The sequence below is a fragment of the Sitophilus oryzae genome, unplaced genomic scaffold, assembly GCF_002938485.1.
Source record: "Sitophilus oryzae breed Bouriz unplaced genomic scaffold, Soryzae_2.0 scaffold_1816_pilon_pilon, whole genome shotgun sequence".
NCBI lineage: Eukaryota > Metazoa > Arthropoda > Insecta > Coleoptera > Curculionidae > Sitophilus > Sitophilus oryzae.
The window spans coordinates 964,583-990,249 of record NW_022146520.1 but is presented as its reverse complement, the minus strand read 5'-3'; the positions used below and the strand labels follow the sequence as shown (position 1 = coordinate 990,249).

The 25,667-nt window shown below is 32.8% G+C and overlaps 1 protein-coding gene across 2 annotated transcripts in view; it reads right to left on the bottom strand.

The window, feature by feature from the left end:
- Positions 1-25,667, bottom strand: part of LOC115883136 (neural cell adhesion molecule 2-like) — a 472,691-nt gene that overhangs the window by 282,838 nt on the left and 164,186 nt on the right. For both annotated transcript variants that reach the window (XM_030901447.1, XM_030901448.1), the window contains 2 exons: positions 19,993-20,103; positions 2,087-2,290 (listed from right to left, as the gene is read on the bottom strand). In XM_030901447.1, the coding sequence (XP_030757307.1) occupies positions 2,087-2,290; positions 19,993-20,103 (315 nt within the window). The remainder of the gene's footprint in view (positions 1-2,086; positions 2,291-19,992; positions 20,104-25,667) is intronic.

The window sequence follows — 25,667 nt, the reverse complement described above, 5'->3', positions numbered from 1 at the left end:
AACATATAATGTGGGTGGTAATTCTGAAACTATGAATTTTTAAAAAATCTTAGAGTCTTATTGCTTCGGCTTTTGTATTAAATTTAAATAAAATGAACAAGTAAAACTCCTTGCAATAATGAACATCTCTAGGTTTGTTCCAACCAGCATTTCGGGATCGTTTCGAAATCGTACTCGAAACGGTTTTCTTGCACTTTGGTAGCATGTGCGGACTTCGAATAGTTTCGTGACGATGCAAAAAGTATCAACGTTGAAACGCTTTGTGGATTGTTTTCGAGACTGTCAACAGTGTCAAGTGTGCGTGTATCGATAGGTTTTTTGTTTTTGTTTTGAATTTCATAGCATAACCTTATTATTTTTGTTTGCAATTTGCAATAATAATTATTATTATTCTTGAAATGGAGAATCGGAATCCAGTAATTGTTGGTAAGTGTATACTCACTAACTCACTTACCTATCCTCTCTTTTATGATCCTGTTATGCGTAGTTTCCTGTTATCTAATTGCAGTGGTAGAATCTTTGAACAACTTGTTTTTTTTGTCACGTTACACGGTAAGTAAATCTATTGTCGGCCCCAAGGGGCAAGACAATAGTTTTTAGCTATCTTCTCAAGTTTAATAATTTTCTCATTATGTTGCATGTTGCGAGAATAACTGACTTCTGAAGTTGTATGTAAATATTTTGGTTAAGTTCCAGTTTTTTCAGATTGTGAAGGAGCTGCTTGAGGATTTCTCCAGTTGATCCAATCACTATAGGCACTACTGACACCTTATCTACTCCCCAGACTTTTTTCATATCCTGTGCTAGTAAGGTATATTTGTCGATCTTTTCTTAATGTTTTCGGTTGACATTTGTAGGGGCAGGTACAGCGATATCAATAAGATAGATTTCTTTTTTGAGTTTGTCCAGCAGACATATGTCTGGTCTGTTGTGTTGCACTGTCCGATCTGTTAATATTTCTCTATCCCAGTATAATTTACAAGCATCAGTCTCTAAGACGTTCATTGGGACATAATTATAATATGGAATGCGCTAGTTAATGTATTTATACGTCAAACTAAGTTCTGTATGTATTATTTTTGCTACGTTATTATGTCTGTCGGTATACTCTCTTGAAGCTAGCGTTGTACAACTACTAATAATGTGTTTTATATTCTCGTTTCCTTCTCCGCACATTCGGCATACTGTTGTTTTAATTGTGGGGTCCTTTATTATATATTTTAGGTATGATTTTGTGGCTATTACTTGGTCTTGAATTGCGCACATAAATCCCTCTGTCTCTGGGAAAATCGTTCCGTGTGTCAGCCATGCTACTGAAGCTGACTTATGAATGCTGTCCAAATCAAGTGTGTTGAGGTATCGGCCAATTATTATTATTATTATAAAGATTACGATGCATCGATTTTAGTATAAGTAAAATGATAAAATATAAACTTGACTCTACCGAGCTTTTTAAATAAATTAATCTCATGATTTCTCTATTGCTAAAATCGATGCATCGAAACGTTTAAACGCAAATATCTTAAAAACCGTTCACTCTTTCAAACTAAATGAAGAGCATATTTTTTACGTAAAACAGTCCGAGCTTTAACTTTCATTTATTGAAATTACTGTATCTATAAGGATAAAAGAAGTACCACCAGTACCATTTCACTCTTCTTCTTTTACCCGAATAGAAAGTATCCTTTCAGAACCGTTACAGAATTTTCAACTATCGCCATTCGCTTTGGCATCAAAATGTGTGTAAGAGTACCAAATTTCAGGAAAAACTATTTAACAATATTCTTAAAAATAAACAAAATATATATTATATTTATTTAACGTTTCGAGAGCTGTAACTTCTTCGGGAAGCATTTTAGAGCATATGTTTATAGGCATATTTTGTTTTATTTTTATCCGTAGAGTCACCCACCAAAGTTAAATACACTATTTTTTGTCACTCTGTATATGGTATTACTTAGAAACGTATACTCGCTATACTCTCTCAAGGGATTTCCCCAACCCTTCTACTTCGATGAATCAGTCGTAGCAAAGAGGTGACTGAAATGAATTGCTTTCGGGAAAGCGTTTCCAAAACCGTACTTACAATTAATGTCTAGGACGACGGCCTTGGTCTCGGGCGGCACTATGTTGTTGTTGGTCGCCTGGCAGATCAGTCGCGCGTGCAAATGCTGGCGTCCCACGTTGGGAAAAGTCAGGTGATTGACGACCACGCCGTCCGATCGGTTGTCGTACGAGTCGTCGATTACGGTGTTCTCGAGGAACCAGACGACTCGGGGACGGGGTCGACCTGAAAAGAAAATAATAGTTTGAATAATTGTGACTGTTACTTTTTCTTTTAATACTCTCCAAAAAATTCCTACATGGGTATTTCGCCACTGCTAGAAAATCTAAAAAATAAAATAGTAATTTTGGAGACTCATTGTCAGCAGTTAGGTTTACTGATAAACAAGTTTGCCTAACGAACAAAAAAATGCTTAACTTTTCGGAAAGTTTACCTCTTGTCGTCTTCAAAAACTGTAACGGGTAGAAAGACGTTTACATAGGAAACATTTTAGTCAATTATATTTGTAATGTAATTCTATTTTGTTTGATTATTTTCTTTCTTAACTCTTTTGGTTGGTGAGTTATTTTTAAAAAAAATGAAAAAGATGTATTTTCAAAAACTTTTTGAAATAAAAAAATCAGGCCTATCTTAAAAAAAGGTTATTCTTTAAACAAGTTTTACCAGATAGATATGATTCCAAACAAAACGACATTTAATAACAAACAAGTAAAGGGGCTGAGTATCTTTTGAGTGTATATTCTCAAAATATATACCGTATGATGGAAAAACTTAGGAAAAACCCCTAGGAGATGCAAGACCTTGCCGTTGGTGGGGAAGCTCCTCGTTAGGTGCTAGGGGGAATCCCCCCTAGCGCTTGGCTTGGTCTAACAAGCATCTCACTGATCCTCTTGTCCCTGGCTGACGTGCCGTGGCCAGGGAATTGCACCAAGACATATAACGATGCCGGACGGGGCTACCCCTATCCGTCGTACCAGCCACCCTCTACTGACTGTGGTCATGTCTCGCAGTAGAGGGTGTGGTCATGTCTGAGTCGGTAGAGGGTGTGGGGGGGTCTGAGTCTGTAGAGGGTGTGGGAGGGTCTTGACTTAACCGCCTGGACCAAGGGGAGACAACCTCACCAAAAACCTAAATCCTACGATAGCGGGACCAGGTCGTTAGACAGCGTGGCTAGATAAAGGACTAGCCATTACTGACCCCAACCTTGGGGCATCAGGGGGCACCCCATTTTATTTACCCCTTACACGCGGGGCTCTGTAGAAGTGGACCGACTATTCCTGGCGACTCGTAGGAACACTATGATATCTAGCATTAAAAACACCACCGGTGAAGCTGTGGGGAAGCCCCCTAGCAACACTGGGAACATTGCAAATAAAAAATCGAAGGGACTAAGTCCAAAGGAAACTACAAAAGGGACGGCTGACACTTGCTTGGGATCATCCTCCACAAGTGGCACACAAGCTACCACCTTCTCCAGCAAGGGTCGGGAGCCTACCTCTAGACCCAATAAGCGACACAAGCTACCGTTTCGGCCTGGGTCAAGCAGGCGGGCTAGACGATCCTCTGAGAGACGATCCTCTGCACCGTATGATAAACATATCATACGTAAAAATTAAAAACAAATTAAAAATGATTATACAGAAAGTTTGAAGCTTTTTGGTTTTACCTTATAAGTAATTGTTATCAGGTAGTAATTATTAATTTTGAAGTTTAATTTGATATAATATCATTATAACAGAACGTCAACGGTTTTTGTAGACGTATCTGTTTAAAAAAAACTAATGTGTTCTCAGATTATTTAAATAATAGTATTTAAATACACACACCGGAAAAATCTAGGGATATTATTTTATTAAAGTTAAAAATAAATGTTTTGAATAAACAACCACATATTTGTAGGCCGATTCTTTCTACTTCGATTGAAACGAAGTAGTCACACTAGTTATTTCTAAATTTGGGATATTTGCAGAAGTGTTTGTGCATTTTTTGTCAAATGTATAAAAAGCACCTAGCATCAATTGTTCGAATTTAACCTGTACTGGCTATGTTTTTATGATAACTGGCCAGAATTCATTCAAATAACTCTGTTTAGTATTAAACGACATTATGGAGCTGAGACATCTTAACAGAGACGAAATGCTAAGGGCCATGGGTATGCTCGAAGCTGGAATGAGCCAAATCGACGTAGCTAGAGCATTAAATACAACGCAAAGTGTAATATCGCGATTAAGTGGACGCTAACGCGAAAGTGGTGATGTTGCTGAAAGGCACACAGGGCGACATCGCATTACTACCCCTCAGCAAGATCATTTTTTACAATTAAATGCTCGGCGCCGACCGACTCTTACAGCACCAGAGCTTAGTTTAATTCTCCAGGAAACACATAATGTAACCGTTAGTCCTGACACTGTTCGCAATAGATTAAGAGAGGTCAACTTAAGAAGCAGACGCCCCTGAAGAGCTCAACCCTTAACGAGAGGAAATAGAGAGGTACGATATTTGTGGGCTCAAGATCATGTTCCGTGGTCGAATGAACAATGGGACAATGTTCCCTTCACGAATCAGTCACGCTTTGGAATTCATCCGGATTCGAGAAGGCTTAGGGTATGGAGAGAACCGGGAAAACTTATTCGGTTGGATCATGTTCAGGAAGTGCACCCTTATCAAGGTGGAACAGTTATGGTCTGGGGAGGAGTCCAGTTAGGCCAAAAAACCGATCTCGTTTTTGTTGAAAGGTTTCTAACAGGAATCACATATCGTGATTTAATTCTTGAGCCTGTCGTGTTACCATATACCCATGATTTTGGGAGAAACTTCATTCTCATGCATGACAATGCACGGCCTCAATTGCCGGAGTGGTAAGTGAGTTTTATCAATTAAACATCTTACCCTGGCCGGCACAATCTCCTGACCTCAACCCCATCGAGCACGTATGGGACGCGGTCCAAAGAGGAATTTTGAAAATGGGTATGCCTCGTGAAACTCGTAGGGATCTGGTTCGGGCCGTGAATGCAGCGTGGCAGGCTCAAGAAGAGATCAACAACCTGATCAGGAGCATGGAGAAACGATGTAGGGCTGTAATGAACAGTAGAGGAGGTCATATCCTTTATTAAGTAAAAATGGTTTTATCTTTTTTTTAATTCACAGTTTAGAATAAAAAAATGTGTGTATTTTTTTGAGTTCAATAAAAATCAAGGTAAATTTGAAAAATTCCGTAAATTTCGCATTTTTATTTCCAATACGTCCTGTAAACTACTTCTTTATTTTAATTTTATTATATCAGAAATGCAAATAATAAAATTACTGACGATGGCTGGATAAAATTGTAATATCCCTAGACTTTTCCGGTGTGTGTATTTTAAATAGTTTTTTCTTTATACTTTGTATTTTTTTGCTTCCGTAACACTGTAACGGTTACAGTTTTTGAGATACTGCCATCTCCAGTTTCAGACACATTATAAAAATAAATAATACTTAAACAAGTAACTAAAATGGTTTAATTTGAATTCCCGCTGGTTTTGTAGTACTTCTTTTCTAAGAACACTAGAGGGCGCTACAGACAACTTAATCTTGACAAAATAATTTACTGCTACCTCCGGAAAAACTCCTTAATACTATTTCTTGCAACTGCAAAAAAGGAAGAAGAAGAAGAAGAAGAAGAAGAAGAAGAAAAAGAAGAAGAAGAAGAAGAAGAAGAAGAAGAATGTCTGTTGAAGTTGAATTCGAAAGTTATTAATCAGTATATGGATAACCTAAATTTAAATAATTTCTGCTTATTAGCCTTGTGGGGGTGTCAAAACTTGATGAACTGTTCAGTCTGGTTTCCTGTATTGCCTTCATACAACCTTATGTGTTATTCTGCTCATCTCATTCAAAAGCTAGCAAAACATCTCTAGATAATTTTACTCTATTTTGTCATTTTCTAGGTCAGTTTAAATTGCAGCTACAGCATATTTTAAAACACAATAATATAAATGAAATAATTATGTAAGTACCGTACGATCGAAAAAAAAACGTCGTCAGCGATGACTATGAAGTCAAGATCGCTATCATTTTATTTGTAGAATTATATGGAGAATCTGATCGATAGTCATTTCCAAGCCAACTGGACGCCGTTTTTTCGATCATACGGTATATTATTATATTCTCCAAATATAATTGAATATTTTAAGTTTAATTTTCCAACTACCTTTGCCAATATTTTTTTTCCGTCCGGAAAGATATTAATGCCCACGCAATAGAATCCTTAAAGAATCGTTTATCATCGGCAAGATTATCTGCATCTGCGGCCCATTCTCCGAACGTCGAAGAGGATTAATATCAATTCTGTCGATGCGTAGATCGGAAGTTTTAACAAAATCCCACCGAGTTTCGGGCCAGATGTTATCGGATGGTGGAGGTAGCTGCGGTAATAAAAGGTTTAAGTGTGTGATTAATATTCTTGGCGTAGGTAGACGAATGGAGCGAGTTCATTTTAAATCTGTAGTAAATTGAGTTAGATCGTATGTAATTGTATGATTCAATTATAGGGTAAAGTTTTAAATAAATCCAAATATTGTTAGGGGTAGTATATTTCGGCTTCAGAAACACAACTATGGTAATCGCAAAACAAATCCTAATGCACGTGACAACTCTGAGTGACAAGCGATGACGACACGCGGCCAGATTGTGATGGATTTATGAGATGAATGTAAATTTAAAATTGACAAACAATAATATTTATTTTATCACTTTTTAAAAGAGTTTTACGTTTTATTTTTAATTTAATAACTAATATTTTAGTAACTAATTGATTTATTTGTTTTATATCTTATTTTACTTATTACGTATTGGCAAAAACTAGTCCATTATGAAGATTATTCTAAGTGTTATTATGGGTTATTTATTTATTAAACATCTTACAACGCCATAAGTAGTAATAATAAATAAGAGGGTGCTATTAATGCACAAACTAATAATCACAGAATTTAATAAAAACTAACTTTGAAAGTGATATAATATGCTTATCGATCAAACTTGCTTCTCTGACTGCAGTCAAAGATGATAAAGGACCTTTATTGTCAAGTTCTCTTTCAAATTGTTTATCAGGGAAGCTACAACCTCTTTGCTTCGACTGTTTAAATGCTTCGGCATATTTTCAACATAAAATGCAATACAAAAACACGAAAATTTAGTTAATAACTGTTTATGCTTAAATACAATTTTTGAAAAAAAGACTACGAAAATAGGCAAAAAAACGAGAATTGCTCACAGAGACTCAACAACAACACGATTTTATACAAAATAATGACTGACATTAGGATAATTGTCAAATAATAAAGGACAACATTGCTGAAAACGGCGCAATGTGACCAACATAGCGATAATAAAATTCGGTTTAAACTAATTTTTGCAGCTTTAATCTAAATATAATATCTGTTGCAATCATTTGCTCTATAAAGTAAAATGAAGAGCTCTGTATCTTAAATTATACAACAAATTCAAACATTTTTGGCAAAATTTTATTTAGTCAGGTTTATAGACTTTAATGTCAATGTCGATATGATTGATGACGTGCATCGGAAAATATTTTGCGATTACAATATGTTTTTTTTCGCAAAAAAATGAAAATTTGAAACTTTTCGAAAAATATTTTGAAAATGTTTTTAGTTTCGAGTTAAAAAAACATAATTTCTTGATAATAAGGCAACATAGGTAGTAGATTAAATTTACAAGCAAGAACACCCAGAAAACATCCAGTGGTTTTTTCAAAGTAAAATAACTCAGTTATTTTGGACTTATTTGTAAACGGTAAAAAGAAAATATGTTTCTTTTATCGAGATCTACCGACCCTGAAAATATTTGCACTTATTTAAGACTCACCCTGTATAGATATGTATAAAATATGTTTAGTCTGACGAGTGAGTACAGTGAATGACAAAGAAATGTTTGTACATAAAACCATTTTATTGATTTTAGCAGAGTACAATAGAAGCAAATGTTCAAAATTTAATTCTTTATAAAGTTTTTTTTTATTACAATAAGGGAATTTCTATACTCGTAGCAAAGGTGGAGATCTTGGGGAATCTTGATGATTTGTTGGATCTTGATCAAGTAGAGATTTTGAGTAAATGAAATAGAATGTAATTCAAACAGCTATAATTACAAAGATTTATAACTGCTTTTATAACAGTTTTGGTGTACTTATAAAAGTTATACCGTTGATTGAAAGAGTTGGGAAGATATGCAACCTAATAGGCGAATTTGTGACAATGCTGATTTGATTTCCCCTTACGTCTCAAATGCTGTACGGTAGAGGCACCAATAGTTTTACGGCCAACGCATAAAACACTTATTTTCTCTAAGTGGACCAGCGAAGGCATATCCAAGACGGTGTGGAACTGAAAGCGACATTGTTGCCATATTAGAATTAGTAATACCTGTAATACGTTTGACGAAAATATTTTTGGATAAAAAATCCGCGTTTATGAATTGAAAATTTATTTATGTCAAACATAGAATAAACAACACAAATAAAAATTCTTCTATAGGTACTTACTGGATACTTTGTATGATTGAAAAAAGTCGTTTAATTGACTTGCAAATGACGATTATTGACATTTACCATAATATTTTACTTATGAAATAACAGCTATCTTCATTTCTAAATCAACTCTGACGCCGTCCTTTGTTTAATCATATAATATTATATTAAATTTAGTTTGGTTTGGTTTGGTAAAAAAAAATCAGTATTATTAACGTACTGTGCCCAAAATCCATAAATCTACTAAGGTTGCGCATCTTCTTATTTCTTCACACAACGGTTAGAATTAAAGCAGAGGTAACTGCTTTTATAGCAGTTTTACAATTACAGTTGAGGGTTGGAACCTTTGGTGTTACACAACAAAATAAAAACACTAAATCACCACAATACATCAAAACACTTTTACTTTTACACTGGACGCGCGTTTCGCTAACTATGTTAGCATCATCAGCAGATGATTATAAACTAAGCTCATATTATAGATATGATAGCAAAAACAGAGTTATAAAGTGTTTAATCAGAATATTGATACGACTCTTATATTTAGAGTAATCTGCTATACACGCGGAAAATAAAAGAAATATTAGACTAATTACAATGATGCTATTCAATAAAAAAATCTATAATTTTAACTGTAAATTTATTGTAATAATCTGTTAAAATCTCATAAAATTAATATTGAGTTTATAGGAATTTAGAGTTAAACTTTAATATTAAATACTTTGTTGGAAAGTGTGAAACTAAATTCCTCTCCGAGTTTATATAAATATCCAAATGAGATGAAATATTTCAAATATTTTAGTTCAATAATAATTTAATTCAAAATTGCTTTATTGTATTTTATTGACTAATTAATAAATATTTTATAATATTGTTGGAATAAACACTTTAAAACTGGATGACGGTTTAACAAAGTGCTTTTATAACTATGAATAAAGCAGTGAATTTTTACACATTTAATTATAAAAAATTAAGATGCAACGAACTAGTAAAAAATATATATAATAAATAAAACAACACTGGAAAGTGTAAAGTAAAAAAAATAATATACCGCTCGGGATCTTTACTACCAGAAATCAACAGAAGAATTAAGTTAGCACGGAGTATTTATGGAAGAAACTCAATCATATTTAAATCTAGAATACCACTTTATTTAAAGAAGAAAACTTTCGACCAATGTGCGCTAACAGTCATGACCTATACATGCGAAACCTGGACGCTTAAAACGGACATCATAAGGAAACTGCAGGTCGCACAACGTTCAATGGAACGAAATATGCTGGGAATAACCAAGAGAGCCCGTAAAATAATAGAGTGGATACGACAAAAGATCCAGGTAATAAATGTCATCCACAGAGTCAAATCTCTCAAATGACAATGGGCAGGACACCTGGCAAGAAGAATAGACAATAGGTGGACCACAAAGATCACAGCATGGTACCCACGAGGAATTAAGAGACCTAGAAGAAGATCGATCCTGAGATGGGTTCATGATATTAGGAAATTAGCAGGGATAACTTGTGCCCGTATAGCCAACAATGGACAACAATGGGTCCAACTACAAAAAGAGTAGAGGCTACGCTATAATTAGAAACGGTTGAATAAGCTGAAAACGATGATCATCATCATCAACCAGCCTGAAGTGTCCACTGCTGGACGTAGGCCTCCCTCAAATCTTTCCACTCTTCTCGGTCCTGTGCCACTTAGATCCAGTTTCCCCTAAATCTCTTTAAGTCATCTGACCATCTTGTCAGAGGTCTGCTTCTGTAGAGAGCATCCTGTCTTGGCCGCCATTCTAGTATTAGCTTGGTCGATCTATCATCCGTTCTTCTGGCAATATGCCCAGCCCAGTTCCATTTGAGTTTTTTAAGCAGATATATAACATCTGTTATTCGTGTACGCTGTTTTATAACTGTACTGGGTATCTTGTCTTTTAGTGATACACCAAGCATTGCTCTTTCCATAGCTCGTTGGGCTACTCGGATTTTTTCTATGGACTTTTTCGTCAATGTAAGTGTCTCTGTGCCATATGTAAGTACTGGCATAGCGCACTGATGGAACACCTTCCTTTTTAAGCACATTGGTAGATCTGATTTTAACACATATCTTAGTTTGCCGAATGCTGCCCATGTTAGTCCTATTCTTTGTATCTCATGCGTCTGATTATCGCGACCAATTGTTATTTCGTGCCCCAGATATTTATATGGATATACTTGTTCTATATTTGCTCCTTCTATCGAGACATTTCCACTAATAACAAGATTGGTTTTTGAATAATTTATGCGTAGTCCAGTTTGATCTGACGCCCGTTTAAGTGTTTCTAGCATATTTTGTGCTTCGTGTATTTTGTCTGTAATCAGCACCCAGTCATCAGCAAAACGCAGGTTATTGAGCATTTCCCCGTAAACATTAATGCCCATTTCCTCCCAGTTTAGTCTTTTGAACATATATTCTAATAGTGCTATGAACAATTTGGGGGAAGTGGTATCGCCGTGCCGTACTCCTCTTTTAATACGGAATTTATTTGTGTTTTCATGTAGCGATACAGATGTTGTTGCATGGTCGTATATATATTTTAAAAGTTTAGTATAACGGGTGTCTATACGACATTCGGCTAGTGCCTTGAATAATTCGTGTTGATCGATAGAGTCGAGTGCCTTTTCGTAGTTGACAAATATTAAAATGAGGGGTTTATTATACTCTAACACATTTTTCTATTAGGGACTTCACCACCAACAGATGGTCATTTGTACCGAAGTTCGATCTAAATCCAGCCTGTTCTTTTGGTTGATATTGTTCTAGTTTTAGGGAGAGACGATTTGTGAGGATTTTTGTGAATAATTTGTACGTGTGGCTCAGAAAACTAATAGGCCGATAGTTGGTAAGGTTTGTTTTGTCCCCTTTTTTATGTAATAGGATTATATTGGCATTATCCCATTCTGATGGTGTTCTTCCTTCGACAAGACATTTGTTGAATAATATTTGCAAAGCCTTGAGAACCTTTTCTCTTCCTTCTTTAATGGCTTCAATAGTAATATTATCGTCACCGGGAGACCTGTTATTTTTCATAAAGTTTAATGCCGCCGATATTTCATCTAAAGTTATTACTTAAGATACTCTGGGGTTTCTTCTGAGCCTTGATTCATCACAGTTGGTATGTTACTATACGAGTTTCTAGGGTTTGGGTTGTCATATAACTGCTAGTAGAAATTTTCCGTAACACGCAGAATATCTGCTCTATTTGATGTTATCTGTCCTTCTGCGCTTTGGAATTTATGAATTAGTGCTCTCCCTATGCTTGCTTCTTTTTTGAAAACTTTAAATCATTGATTTCTCTCAATGAGTTGCGTTATTTTGTTGGTATTGTCGGTTCTGATGTCTTTCCTTATCTCTTTTCAGATCTTTTGACTGAAAACGATGATGATGATGATGAATTAAAAAAAATATATTTTCGAAACAACAGGTAAAATGAACAATGTCTATATCTTTCTGGTTGGTTCATTTATTAAAACTTTCCTGGGTATTTAACCATTAGGACAAAAATCTAAAAACAATTAAAATGTCACTGTGTAACATCCAAATAAAAACCAGCTTTTCAATGACTGACCTATCATCAGAAGCAAAAAGCATACCAAATATCTATTACGAAAGCACTTTTGATTTTTGGCAACCGTAATTAGGTAGTAACTGTTAATTTGAAGTGTGCTTTTATGAAATGTCAGTTTATGAGAACGTCAACGGTTTTAAATAGATGTACCTGCTAAAAAATTAAAGTGTTCTCGTAGTATTTGCATTTAGACTTTTTTGGTTAGGCAAATTTGAAGCTAAGCTTGAACAAGGACGTTATTACATTATTTTACAAAATTATATTATATAGACTGTATATTGTAGACAAAAAAATAAAGGAGAATAAAAACATAAAGCTTAACGATTTTTGCGACGCCTTAAGTTACACCACGAAAATACTTTTATACTCTATGTTTATCAGAATGTTCTTATCTATCACTTAAAAGTGCACTTAACGCAGTAAGTGTTGCATTAGAAAACGCTTGATTAAAATCCAATTTCCGCGTGCCAAGGATCACGCGAGTTTTTGAAATAATTATTTTACGACAAAATTCCACAAAATCCTGAGCAGAAAGATTTTCCCAGGAATTTTACTTTTGTTTATTCTTTATCGGTAGTATTTTATGTATACCTAATTTTTATTTTATTAAAACTTAATTATTTAATACACTTGTTTAATACAAAATCACGACAAGATATCGGGAACAAGCGAATGCTAATAGGTTTGTCTTCGTTTGGTTATTTGAGACGTTTGCCCTGATTGTTTGTGCGAGGGCCACTATAGTTAAATATTTGAATCATATATACAGAGAAACGGATAGTTAAAAGTTTAGTGCGATAGTTTACTCTGCTTGCGATGTCAAGAAACTGTGGACCTTGCTATATGTAGACAGGACTAGATTTAAACGGCTTTGGTTAGTGGGTACTCTTTTCATAAATACCGCCACAAGATTATGAAAATACATTTTTTATTAAAAGTTACAAGGGCTGCTAAAACGGAGATTTATAGGAAATACAAAAAAACTTTTAAGATTATACGGAAGAAAATTAGGTAAATACACAAATATTATTCTGACTGCAGTTTTAATTAGTGATGGGTTGTTATTTAAGTATCTGTGATTTTATAACAATTATTTAGAAATAACATAACGCAACCGTTACTACTTTTAAAAAATAACAGATATAAAATAACGATACGCAGAGATCACCCGTTCGTGAAACGAAGTCGGCGCTCTGCACCGCCACGAAATTTGATGCTGCTCGAAGCAATTTCAAAAAACAACTAGTATGGATTATGGATGGAAAACATGTTATTTGGACTAGTGTTGGGAAAATTCGAATTAAATAATACGACTAATTCGATAGTAAATTAAAACTAACTAATTCGATTATCTTTTTCGATATAATTGAGATAAAAATTAGTAGTATTTTATATTATATCTGTGGTAACAGAATTACAAATGAACATAAAACATAACCTCTTATGGACGAATATTAGTAATTACTACTATTAGTAGTATTCTTTCGTTCTGAACGAACTGAAAATTTCACTTAAACTGATTTATAAAGGGAATCGACAAAGAAAGGAACGATCCGATATAGAAAAATCCTTTCATTTCGTTCAGAACGAGAGAATACTACTATTACTTGGTTCATTTCCATCTCACCCAAATTTCACCGAACACCTGCCGAACACTAAAATTAATTTTCTTCTTTTATCTAAATAATTATTGATTGCAACTGATAAAATAAAAAGAAATACGAACAGCACGTAAACAAGGACATACTTATATCGTTTTAGAAGAAGCTTTTATTTTAGATATGAGGTTTTCAATAGTAATTGAAATGTTTATAAAAGGCCATAATAATAACAATCATAAACTCGGCACTTTTAAATTTAAAACTTTAAATTATGGTTTAATTTATTAAACGGCTTCGGCACAGTTAATAGAATACACTGAATAAAGAATTTTTTTTTTTATTCTTTATTCAGTGATAGAATATAGGTATGGCAATGGTTCAGATTTGTTTAAAATAGCCCCTAGACGAGCATTAGCTGGGACGAATTTATTTTTAGGTTAAATTTATAATTCTACTAAATAATTCGAATTATTAATTCGATTGTGAAATATGAATTATTACTAATTATTCGATGGTGAAAATAATTCCATTATTCCCATTACTAATTTGGACAACCATCGATACAGGCGGCGAGATACAACGGACAACGGAGTGGAGAATGCGCTACGGCGCCGCGCGGCGAACGTAGCTGCATCGGTCGATGGTCGTGTGGGGCTTGCAACAGCTTAAAAATAATAGGATATAAAAGAAGCAGCTGTTTTGAAATAGTTGCGGGCATAACGTCTGGCGGTCGAGATAACAGGAGTGGGAAAGAAACGCTGCTGCATCGGTCGATTGTCGATGGAGGCTCGCAACGGGTTGGAGAAGCAGTCATTTTAGATAAGTTATTTTTTAACCTGTTACGAGCATAACAGAGCGGCGGTCGAGATAATCGGAGTGGGAAAGTAACGCTAGGTTCGAAACAGGTTGGAGAATAACGCATCAGTTGTTTTATAGGGAAATTAAAATAACTTTGGTTGCACATCATAATGCGACCACCAGCAAACTCCATAAGACGACGCATGATGTCATTGATGACGTGCAACGAAAGTTGTTTTAATTTCCCTTTAGATACATTGTTTTTCAATCTGTTCCGAGCATAACGGGCGGAGGTCGAGATATTATGGCGCTGTATGTTTCAGTACTTACTTATTAAGTTTCAGTATTTAGGTATTTATTTATTCTGAAAAATTCTCATAATATTTTTTTTTTTTTTAAATGTATACAGGGTGTTTTGAAAAATCTGGTCATTGATTAATCACGATCCTGCTTAAAGCCCTTGACGTAAAAAGCTGATTTTTGAAAAACGGATTGACTTTAGGTTGTAGAAGTTCGATAAGAAGGGATTTTTCGAAACTCGAATTCTAAGGGGGTGAAACCACCCTCAAATATTAATATATTTTTTTATTTAAAAACCGGTGAGTTTTTCGGAAAAACTCTTAAACACGTATATTTTATTTTGTTGTTTTACATATTTTAAGATTTTTTAAAATTATATACAGGGTGTTTCATAAAATATGAGTAATCACGATTCTGCTTAAATGCTTGACGTTTAAAGCTGATTTTTGGCAAACGGATTGACTTTGTGGTTGAGGTTCGATAAGGAGGGGTTTGTCGAATCTCAAATTCCAAGAGGGTGAAAACGCCCCTCAAATATTACAGTATTTGTTATTTAAAAAACGGTTAGTCTTTCGGGAAAACGCTTGGACGCGCATAATTTATTTTATTTTTTTACATATTTTGAAATTTTTAAAAAAATCATACAGGGTTTCCAAAAAGTTGAGTAATTGATTAAGCACGATTCTGCTTAAACTGCTCGACGTTTAAAGCTTATTTTTGGCAAATGTGAGAAAATTTTATCCAGTTTGTATGTTAATGGAAATTCTTGCTTTGTCTTATCATCACCATTACAAATTATTAATTCGACGCGAACGAAGTCGCGGGTACACGCTAGTTTAAGTGTAAAATTAATTCGAACTCTAGTGTGTAGTTGGTTTGCTTATGAAGAATATACTACACATTTTCTTATATTGCTATTTTTTGACCGCAAATGGTAAAATCATAACTAAGAGCTTCATGCCCGTCGAGTGAGATGCACCCTGTACACTGATACGCAATTCAGGATCTACGCGGATCGAGGGACAGGGCGTAGGTAGATCGTATAGGTATAGACGAGTGGCGGATTTTTGTATTTTTTTATATCGCAATTTGTAAACAGCGCTTATTTGTAAACAACCACCGTTTTTAGAGAGGCATAACAATCGATATTTAGAAATGTTTTGACACCCTGGAAATACTACCACCGAGCACGTCATTGTTGCAACTTGCAACTGCGTTAATACGCCTGGCGGTGACCGCCTCATACTCTTTCAGATATTTAGCAATAAAATAAAGAAACCTGTTATTTTTAAGCTGTTTTTTATAAATAACTATAACAGTTTCAACTGTTATCTAAAAACAACAGTTTTGCCCATCACTACTTTTAATGAACTTCACAATGACCATCATGATTAGTAAATCATGATGATTTACTAATGTACAACTTTAAAACTAAGACTTGATTACTAGTCTAAGTTTGACTAAACAGAACGTCAACGGTTATGATAGTCGTTTTTGCTAAAAACTAAAATGTTCTCTAAATAGTTATATTTAGGCATTTTCAATAGCTTTTCATCAAAAGTATTAATACAAATATTAAAACGAATTATAAAGAATTTATAATCTAACCAACGCGCCACCATTTTTTAATGTTGTGTGTTGTGTTTTAATGTGTATTTTGTATGGCGCGAAAACTTTATAAATAAAGTAATACATAAGCTGGTACATGTAAGTTGTTATATTATTGTTAATTATTGTTAAACCTACTTAAATATATAATAATTTACTGTTTCTAATCACCTTGTTGGAAGAAGAATAGATAAAAACCATTACATTCTCAATGTGTATTTCTATTCTCCCGAATAGCAGGTGAATAGAAACACGAATGTTATTTTTATTTAATATTTATTCGCATATTTTTCAAAAATCAAATTATATGTATACGCAAAGAACAAACATAGACCCATGTTTTTAAATATTCGGGAAAATAATACCACATTTTTATCAACCGGTATATCGCTAATAGCCTACGAAACTGTTTCTATTCACCCCATTTTACGGTATTACTAATTATTAATATACCACCATTGTTTCCGCCCAAAAATTAGTTAATTACATACTTAATTGTTTTAATTAATAAATTATTCTAAATAAATGTGGATATGACTCAGAAATCAATACAATAATAACTTATGAAAATGAACGTCTCTGTTGTTATAAATTAGCATTCTACAAAATGTAAAATAAAGTTTATAAATTGTTACTTTTTACCACACTGACTAATACACATTCAAAATTCAGTTTTTTAGTATTTGGAGCAATTATTATTAAACAACGTAACCACATATTGGGATCCTATTAATTGGTCCGCTTTAACAAAAAATATTTAAACAGTTTTTTTATCTTTTAATAAAATAAGCGAACTATATCGACAATATTAGTATCTGAACTCTTTGAAAATTTGTTAAAAAATTTGTTTGCTTTAAAAATAATCTAAAATGTCAATATTCCATGGGTATAGCGATAAATGAGGTCTAAATTATTAGAAAATACTTTTTTTTACAAAAACTTGGAGATAGGTAATAAATGGTATAATACAATTTGATAGACAATTAAATTGGGCATCTGATTCTCGTAAAATATACAGAATGTTCCATTTAAATTAAATAAGTTATTGCCGATTAAAGCTAGTAATTATTTAATATAATTTTTTAAACACTATGTATAAGGTAGTATTTTGTTTATTATTGCAACACAATATCTGATCAATAAATAAACTTCAGTAAATAGTATTAAAAACTTCGATACCCTTGGAGAAACAAAGCGTTCAAATTTTTACTGCAATTTCATAAAATTAAAAATATTTCAAAAACGGTAAAGTTTATGTGTGATCAACCTTAATCAAATTTACCCTTATTTCAATCATAGAATTTAAAAATAGAATAATATACAGGGTGTTCCATTTAAAAAATACAACTATAATATTTTTTACTTATTTGGGACACTCTGTATCTTGTAAAAATATGTTTAAATTGTAGCTCTAATACTCCTTCAACGAACCCAAACAATTTGTAAAAATCTAATCATTTAGCTACAATACTCCGTGTCGTATGTGGTGAACAACCCTGTATATTAATCAGGAAATGTGTTTAATATCTATATAATTTGAAGTGTTAATAAATCATGTTATTTGTTTATTTTTGACATTTTTTTAATCACCCCCTTCACCCTTAATACAATTTATATTTAAATCGTTATTCATCATCAAAAAAGGGTTGTTAAATCTTCCGGTTTAAAATTTAATTCCACCAACCATCTAATTTCCTACACTTAATCCTTCTCTTTAATATATTTTTTCTCTCTTCCGGTTAGACAGTTCTTCTTAGCAACGATATAAACAACTTTGTTTGTCGGCTTCTATCAGCAAGACAAAGGCTTAATGGTAATTTGGACGAGTAAAGCATTCAAAGCTGCCAGGCAGCGGTAAGACTCTAAGCGAGATTATCAGGGATTAGGAGTTCTTCCTGTTGCCAGAAACGGAATAGCTAATGCTGGCTTCCGAGTTATTGACCTAAGTACGTAGTTTCTTCGTTTAATTACACAGTAAAGTCAAAATACATTTTAATGTGATCACACGCATCAATTCACAATTTCAATTATTTTTCCTAGATCAAATACTGATCTGTTAAAGATCCATTTAGAGTTTTCTAGAGAAAAGCATTATTTTTTAAGTAGCTAGCTTTTTTAAGTAATATTTTTCTAAAATATACATAGTATACAGAAGCGTAAAAAAGGCTGTAATAAAGGCCTTAATACCTACAGGTGTGCTATATTAAGGTAACAGGTGTGCTATATTCTACATTAAGTTCATCAGACCGAATAGAATGACATATAATATGCCAACTTTTGACATTTTCGCATATGGTTTATTTGAAATTATAACAAGCGGTTCGTAACGAAAATTTAACTCGAAATGCCAAGTGTGTGGTATCAAATTATTCGTAAAAAAATGCTTTTTCCAAATATGCTAATGAGCCACCATCGTTCCATTTGAAAATATTGAGATATGATTAAAAATACGATTTGGGCATTTTCTAACTGGCCAGGACAAGACGCTAAAAACATTAGACGATCAAATCTATTTTTCCAAGGCTCCTTTATTAAGAATTAGTGTTTTTAACATAGTCGTGGCACTCTAGATTGAATTTTAAATGCGATTTTTTTATTAAGCGTGAATGTCAAAAGTTGACATATGATATGTCATTCAATTCAGAAAATCATTTTCTATCGAATAAATTAAGAAAATACCGAGGGTGTCATTTAAAAATCAAAAGTTGTAGTTATTTCCGGTGAAACAAGAAGTGACCAAAACAATTAAAGACGTCAATCAATCCTAATTTATGTCATATACTAACATACCAAATCTGGTTTTTTTATCTGAAAAAATAAAAAAGTTATAGGGGGTTGAGCCATTTTTTAGATACACCCGGTATATCGACAAAAATATTTTTTAAATATACACAGATATTTTGCGCATATACTGTAAAAAATATTGCAGTGAGTATCTCAAATCAGATTTTTTGGAATGCATATAGAGATACATTGATGATTTTATGATATATAAACGATAAAATTAATTAAAATAAATTAATTTTTGTAAATATGAAATCCAATAAAATAAATTTAAAAACATTTTAACGAAGTGTATTATTCAACTGTAATTTAATTATAATTTGTTTTTATTTAGTATTTGAAAATTTTGACCCCAGAACCACGATTATGAGTTTCTTTTCGCGATAAAAAATATTTGCATTTTTTTGAATTTTTTTTTTAGTTTTTAGTTAAAAAACATAATTTCTTGATACTATGGCAACATAGGTGTAGTAGATTAAATTTACAAGAAAGAAAACCCAGAGATTCAGTTGTTTTCAAAATTTAAGCATAAACCTTTTTTTTTAATTTTCAAAGTAAAATAATTGGGTTATTTTGGACATATTTGGAAGAAGTAAAGATAAAATATGTTTCTTTTATCGAGATCTACCAGCTCTGAAAATATTGGCACTTATTTAAGACTCACACCTGTAGGTACAAAATAAATTGTATAAAAAATTGAACTTACCGCCTTTTACTTCACAGAGCAGATTCACATCTGAGCCTTCATTGTATGGTCCTAATAATACTGATTTGTCTATTCTTTTGTCATCATAAATGTGTATCTTCTCAGGAGGTACTGTAACAAAGAAAACTCGTTAATTCTTAAATAAGTAAAAACAACTATATACTATATAAATTAGATTTATTATTAATAAATAACATCTGACTAGTGTTTTTCAAAAGTGGCTCATCCCAGAAGTAAAGTTTCTTAAACCTTTATAACCCGGTAGAATATGAATCCCTACAAATCTACCCCAGAAGCAAACTCTCGAGAAGAAATAAGTCCCTATTTATGCCAAAATGAATAAAGCTAAACCATTTTAGGTCCAAATAAATGTATATTACTGATGAGTTAATAAGAAAATATTTAACAGGAAATTGTAAAACAAGAATGCATGTTGCAATTCGGAACCAATTTACTATCTTTATTAAGTATAAATGGACTACCCTATAAGAGCAAAACTGTCAAAATCAATTTTCGTCACTGTGGACCCGTGGACATAACATGCTAAACTATCCCAAAGATGCTTGAGCCAAACTACGTTTACGTGACTTAAGCTCATTTAGCCCAGGGCTGACATCGGACTTTATCTGATTTTAAGCCGATTATTTTATTTATCGGTACAGATAGCGTAAAACGAGAAAAAGCATAGGGTAGAACACAAAAAGCTAAGTAACTTGACGTATACAGGGCGGTTTGAACTGTATTCCGGAAACTTTGGTAGCATATTCTGCAGATAAAAATAAATAAATAATAAATAAATAAATAAATAAACTTTATTAACTTTTAGATTAGTACATAAAATAACAGCCGTTTCTTTAATAAAGGTACCTAAGACAATGTCTTGTGTTGTGCCTGGTTTTGAGAGTTCCTTTCTTATTAAAAGTTAACTACACGCAGAAGGAAAGAGAAAAAAATCATTATAAATATGTAATAAAAGTATACAAGCTATAATTCTAAAGGTTGATAATAATGGTTTGTCCTATACCAACATGGAGTGCATTATCACATAATTGACAACTATATAAGATTTAATGTTCTTTTTGAAAATACGGCTAGAATATCTCCTGTATAACGAAGGTAAACTGTTATATAATTTTATTCCATTATAAGATATACTTTTTTGGCAGACTGATTTACTAACACGATCTATAGGAGTCATCTGTGCAGCTTGACTTCTGGTATTGTGTGAGTGGTGCGCATGATACAGATTGTTCTTCGAATGTATTAATATTAATATAGATTTAATATACCTATAGACCTCTTACATTCAGGATACAATTTGTTGTGTACTACTTTTAATCTGGAATATGACGCGTATGATAAAATTCTGACAAATTTGTAACTTTTTTAGTGTGGTTTCATACGCCGAACCCCAAACAGATATGCCGTAACTAAGAATTGATTTGGCTAAGCTGCTATAAACGATAAGAAGTAGTTTTTGAGCTAGTACATTGCGCAGTTGATAAAATCTGTATATAAGCTTTCTGATTCTTTTAACCAGATAATCTATATGGAAAGTCCATTTTAAGTAGTGATCGATGAATACACCCAGGTATTTCACAGCATTAGTTTGGATTACTCCGTCATTAAAACCTTTAATATACATGGGACCCAATTGTCTACTTTGCCCTGCAACAGTCGGTGAGAAAGCCATATATTTAGTTTTTGAGACATTTAAACTCAGTCTGTTAGCATCCAGCCATTCTTTCACGTCTTGCAGTGAGGCTTGAGCTTTGTTTCACGTCCTTTCCCATGAAAAATCGCACAAAGCAAAATCGTATCACCCGCATAAGAAATAATTTTACATTCATTATAGTTTAATAAATCATTGATAAATAAAAGAAATAGGGTAGGTCCCAGTATAGTTCCCTGTGGAATCCCAGTTTTTATAATTTTGGTGTTGCTGAGTATCCCGTTTATGTGTACCTGTTGATATCTTTCTGTCAAATAACTTTTAAATAGTGAACAAATTTTACCTCTAATACCTGTATTGTTAAGTTTTTCCAGTAATCTGCTGTGATTACAGTATCAAATGCTTTTTGTAAATCAAGAAAAAATACCAATGGTCTTTTTGTTACTATTAAAATTACTCAGTATGCTTTCTATTAGAATCTGAAGTGGTTGTTCAGTGCTAATTCCCTTCTGAAAACCAAACTGACAATTTGATATAATTTTATGTTCGTTTAAAAAAGATGTCAGTCTCTTGTTAATGCTTTTTTCAAAAATTTTAGACAGACCATTTAGTAATGAGATAGGGCGATAATTAGTCATTTCCATTTTATTTATAATATAATATAATAAGTAAAAAAGTTCTTATAAATGTGTGTTCTAAAATTCTCATTCTCCAAATAATTTCTGAAGTAACGTCAATACTTGGATGAAAATTGGTATCTGGGAGTTTTTTGATTTGAGAAATTTGATTTTGATGTCAATATTACTCCTACTTGTAGAGGGCGCCACCTACATGTTTTTAACTGGTTTAAAGTGTAATAACTTCTCGTCCGCACCTGTATAAAACTACTGAGTAAAAAATATACATTTACGACGTTTTTTACGTAAAAAAGATCTCTGGGTAAAAATCGCTACGAGCAACCTCAAGATATTTAGAATGAAAATAGTAAATACATGTCATTATTGACAAAAAATAATTTGACTGAAATGATAAATTTGGGAACTTTTTATATGTTTAAATTAATAATAAATTTTTTTTCGAAAAAATGATGATAAAACAGTTTCGGTTGAATATTTGGCACAAAAACATTTCAAATGTATGATTTCAGTAACTTTTGGTAACTTTTGGACCAATAGGAGCGGAGCGGAATAGCATCCCTCTGACGTAGATAGAACGTATAAAATCATAGATAAAAGGAATAGAAAATAAAATGCAACTGACAAAGAGAGATAAATGGACAATAAAAAATGTCTGCTATCAATAAAGAAAACACACATCAAACAACTGAAAACTATTGACGCCATACACTATAAACAATAAAGGCAGGCGGCCACTGCGAGCGTAACTAAACTAAGCTAAGAATATGAAAACAAACGGTAACTAAATGGGAACTCCACTGGGAACGATTTTCGCTCAGTAGTCAGCTAAGTTTTCGTATTGTATGTCTGCTATCATAGAACTAATCGCTGCGAAAAATTCGCTGGAACCAGTCACGAACTAAAACGAGCGAAACTGAACTACGAATCTTCGTTCATATATTTTCGTTTTGTTTCGCTCAAGTAGCCGCTGACGCATTAAAAAGTATGGAAGTTGATTTTTACAAATCTTATTTTCGCTTAGTTACTTTCGCTCGCAGTGGCCTGCCTTAAAGTACACAATGGATGTCGATTCGGAAATGCACTGTCGGACTGTAGGCAGTTTTTATCCCTTTATCTATGAGCGGTATCATTCCTATGACGTAGTAAATGACGTTTTCGATAATGGCGGATCGAGTAACGAGACAATCTTATCTTTTAATAACCTTGGTTCGGTCCACCCTGTATATCCCAAATATTCCAATTTTGGACTTAACATAGTTTGCTTCTAGGGTATAGAAATGGCCATTATTAATAATAAAAAAATATTTCAAAAAACACAATTTACAAAACGCATTATGATAAAATAATTTCCGAATACTCAATAAATTGATTTTACCAAGTTGCATATTTTTATTGTTAGCTTTCAAGAGGTACACAATAAACGACACGATTGATAAATGGTTGTTCGATGCGAAATACATTTCGGCTTTACAAACGAAGCGATAGTATCGAACAAGCAAATCGTTCAAAGTCTCGTTGTTCAAGTAACAAACTAGGTCGGCGATCGGAAGTAGCGTCGTTTAGCTAATTAATTAACCTCAAATTACTATTGTGTCCGGCATTTATAGTTTCACTGTGTCTTTCGGATTACGCCGAATTGTTTACGAGATAATGACTGGTTTATTCGTCGCTTGACATTTTTATTTATTTTAAATTTACGAGTGTGTGTCATGGTTAATATTACTGGTAAATAAATCGTCCTGAAATATCGGTAATTTCGGTAGTTATTAAAAATATAAATATACACTAGTCTACAGTATGCCCCCGGATTCTCATTACCAGAGGAAAAACTTTTTTATTACTGACATCTTGAGAAAAACGCATTCTTCATAAAAAGTTTCCTTGTTCTTAAATTGTTAATCGCGTTTATACTTTTCCAAATTTCTCTACCGATTTAGAGAAAATTAAAAAAAAAACATGAAAATATAGTGGATTTTTTCCTTTAAAAGTCGTACAAAACCAAAATGCGTTTCTATGGTAATTAAATTTCGCTTTCATTCTTTAATACATTATTATGATAGAACTTTAATTAGCGTCATTTTTTGCTGTTTTAAATTTTAAAGAAGCACAAAATTTATTTACTTCAAGCTACTGAAAAGTTGATAATAGTTGTCGGAAAATTTGATACTTTAACAACAGCAAAACAGCATACCACGCTAATAAAAATTAAAAATAACCATCTATCAAAGAATTAAATCTATATTATATTACCATAAATACGCGTTTTGGTTTTTAGGACTGGAAAATATTCAACTATATTTTCATGTTTTTTTTATTTTCTCTAAAACGATTTTTTTTGGAAAAATTTGGAAAATTTTAAAAGGGATTAATCATTTTAGAACAAGCAAATATTTTTATAGAAAATGCATTTTTCTCAAAATGTCAATAATAAAAAGTTCATTATTGTAAAGACAATCCGGCGACATACTGTAGAAGCCCGAAGCCAAACTTTCCAAAATTCAGAAAATATTCGAAATCTTTATTTCGAACTTGTATTAAGATTGAAATAGAACAATTACAATACTTATAGTATATTAAAATAATTTTTATTACCGTTTTCAAGATATCCCCTAAAAAATATATTACTTAGAATTAAATTGTGTGTGGAGCAGTTAGTTGCGAAAATTCAAACCAGTTTATAACAGATTTTGTAAGTGTATGATTGCTACGGTAACAAATCACAGCACAACTTTAAATTCGAATGTTTTGACGTTCTGCAATATTTACATAATCCTGAATGTAAACAATCCGATATTTTAATATTACTGAAAGACAATTGGAAATTGGGAACTCTAAATTCGTTTATCCAGCCAATCCCGACAATGATATGATGCTGTATCATAGTATTCGTTCAACAATATCACAGCTCCAGTCTTGGACGCTCATCTTTGATGGAGAAAAATTAAAAATATTAAATAAACTAATTTTTTAATAATACAAAAAAATGATTTTAAGACTGTGTTGATAACTATAGTATAAGCTTTTATTGATAAATACAACGAAGAACAATTTTTTAAAAGGTGGATTAATAGCAATTACAACTAGTACAGCTTTGTAATGAATATCTACCTACAATCAAATTATCTTATTTTTTCGGAGTTGGTGTGACCTTTTAGCGTGACTTGTAAATGATTCCCGAAACATTTTTAAACAAAATTATTTTTTGAAATAAACATTTGAAAAGATCGTGAGGTTTTGAGTCCCCTACCCCTTAGAGGTTTTGCAATTTTTATTGTTAGAGGTTTTGCAATTATATATACTATCGTTGATTGAAGAAATAAGAAGATGCGAAACCTTATGGGCGATTTCGTGGCTGTCCGAGATAT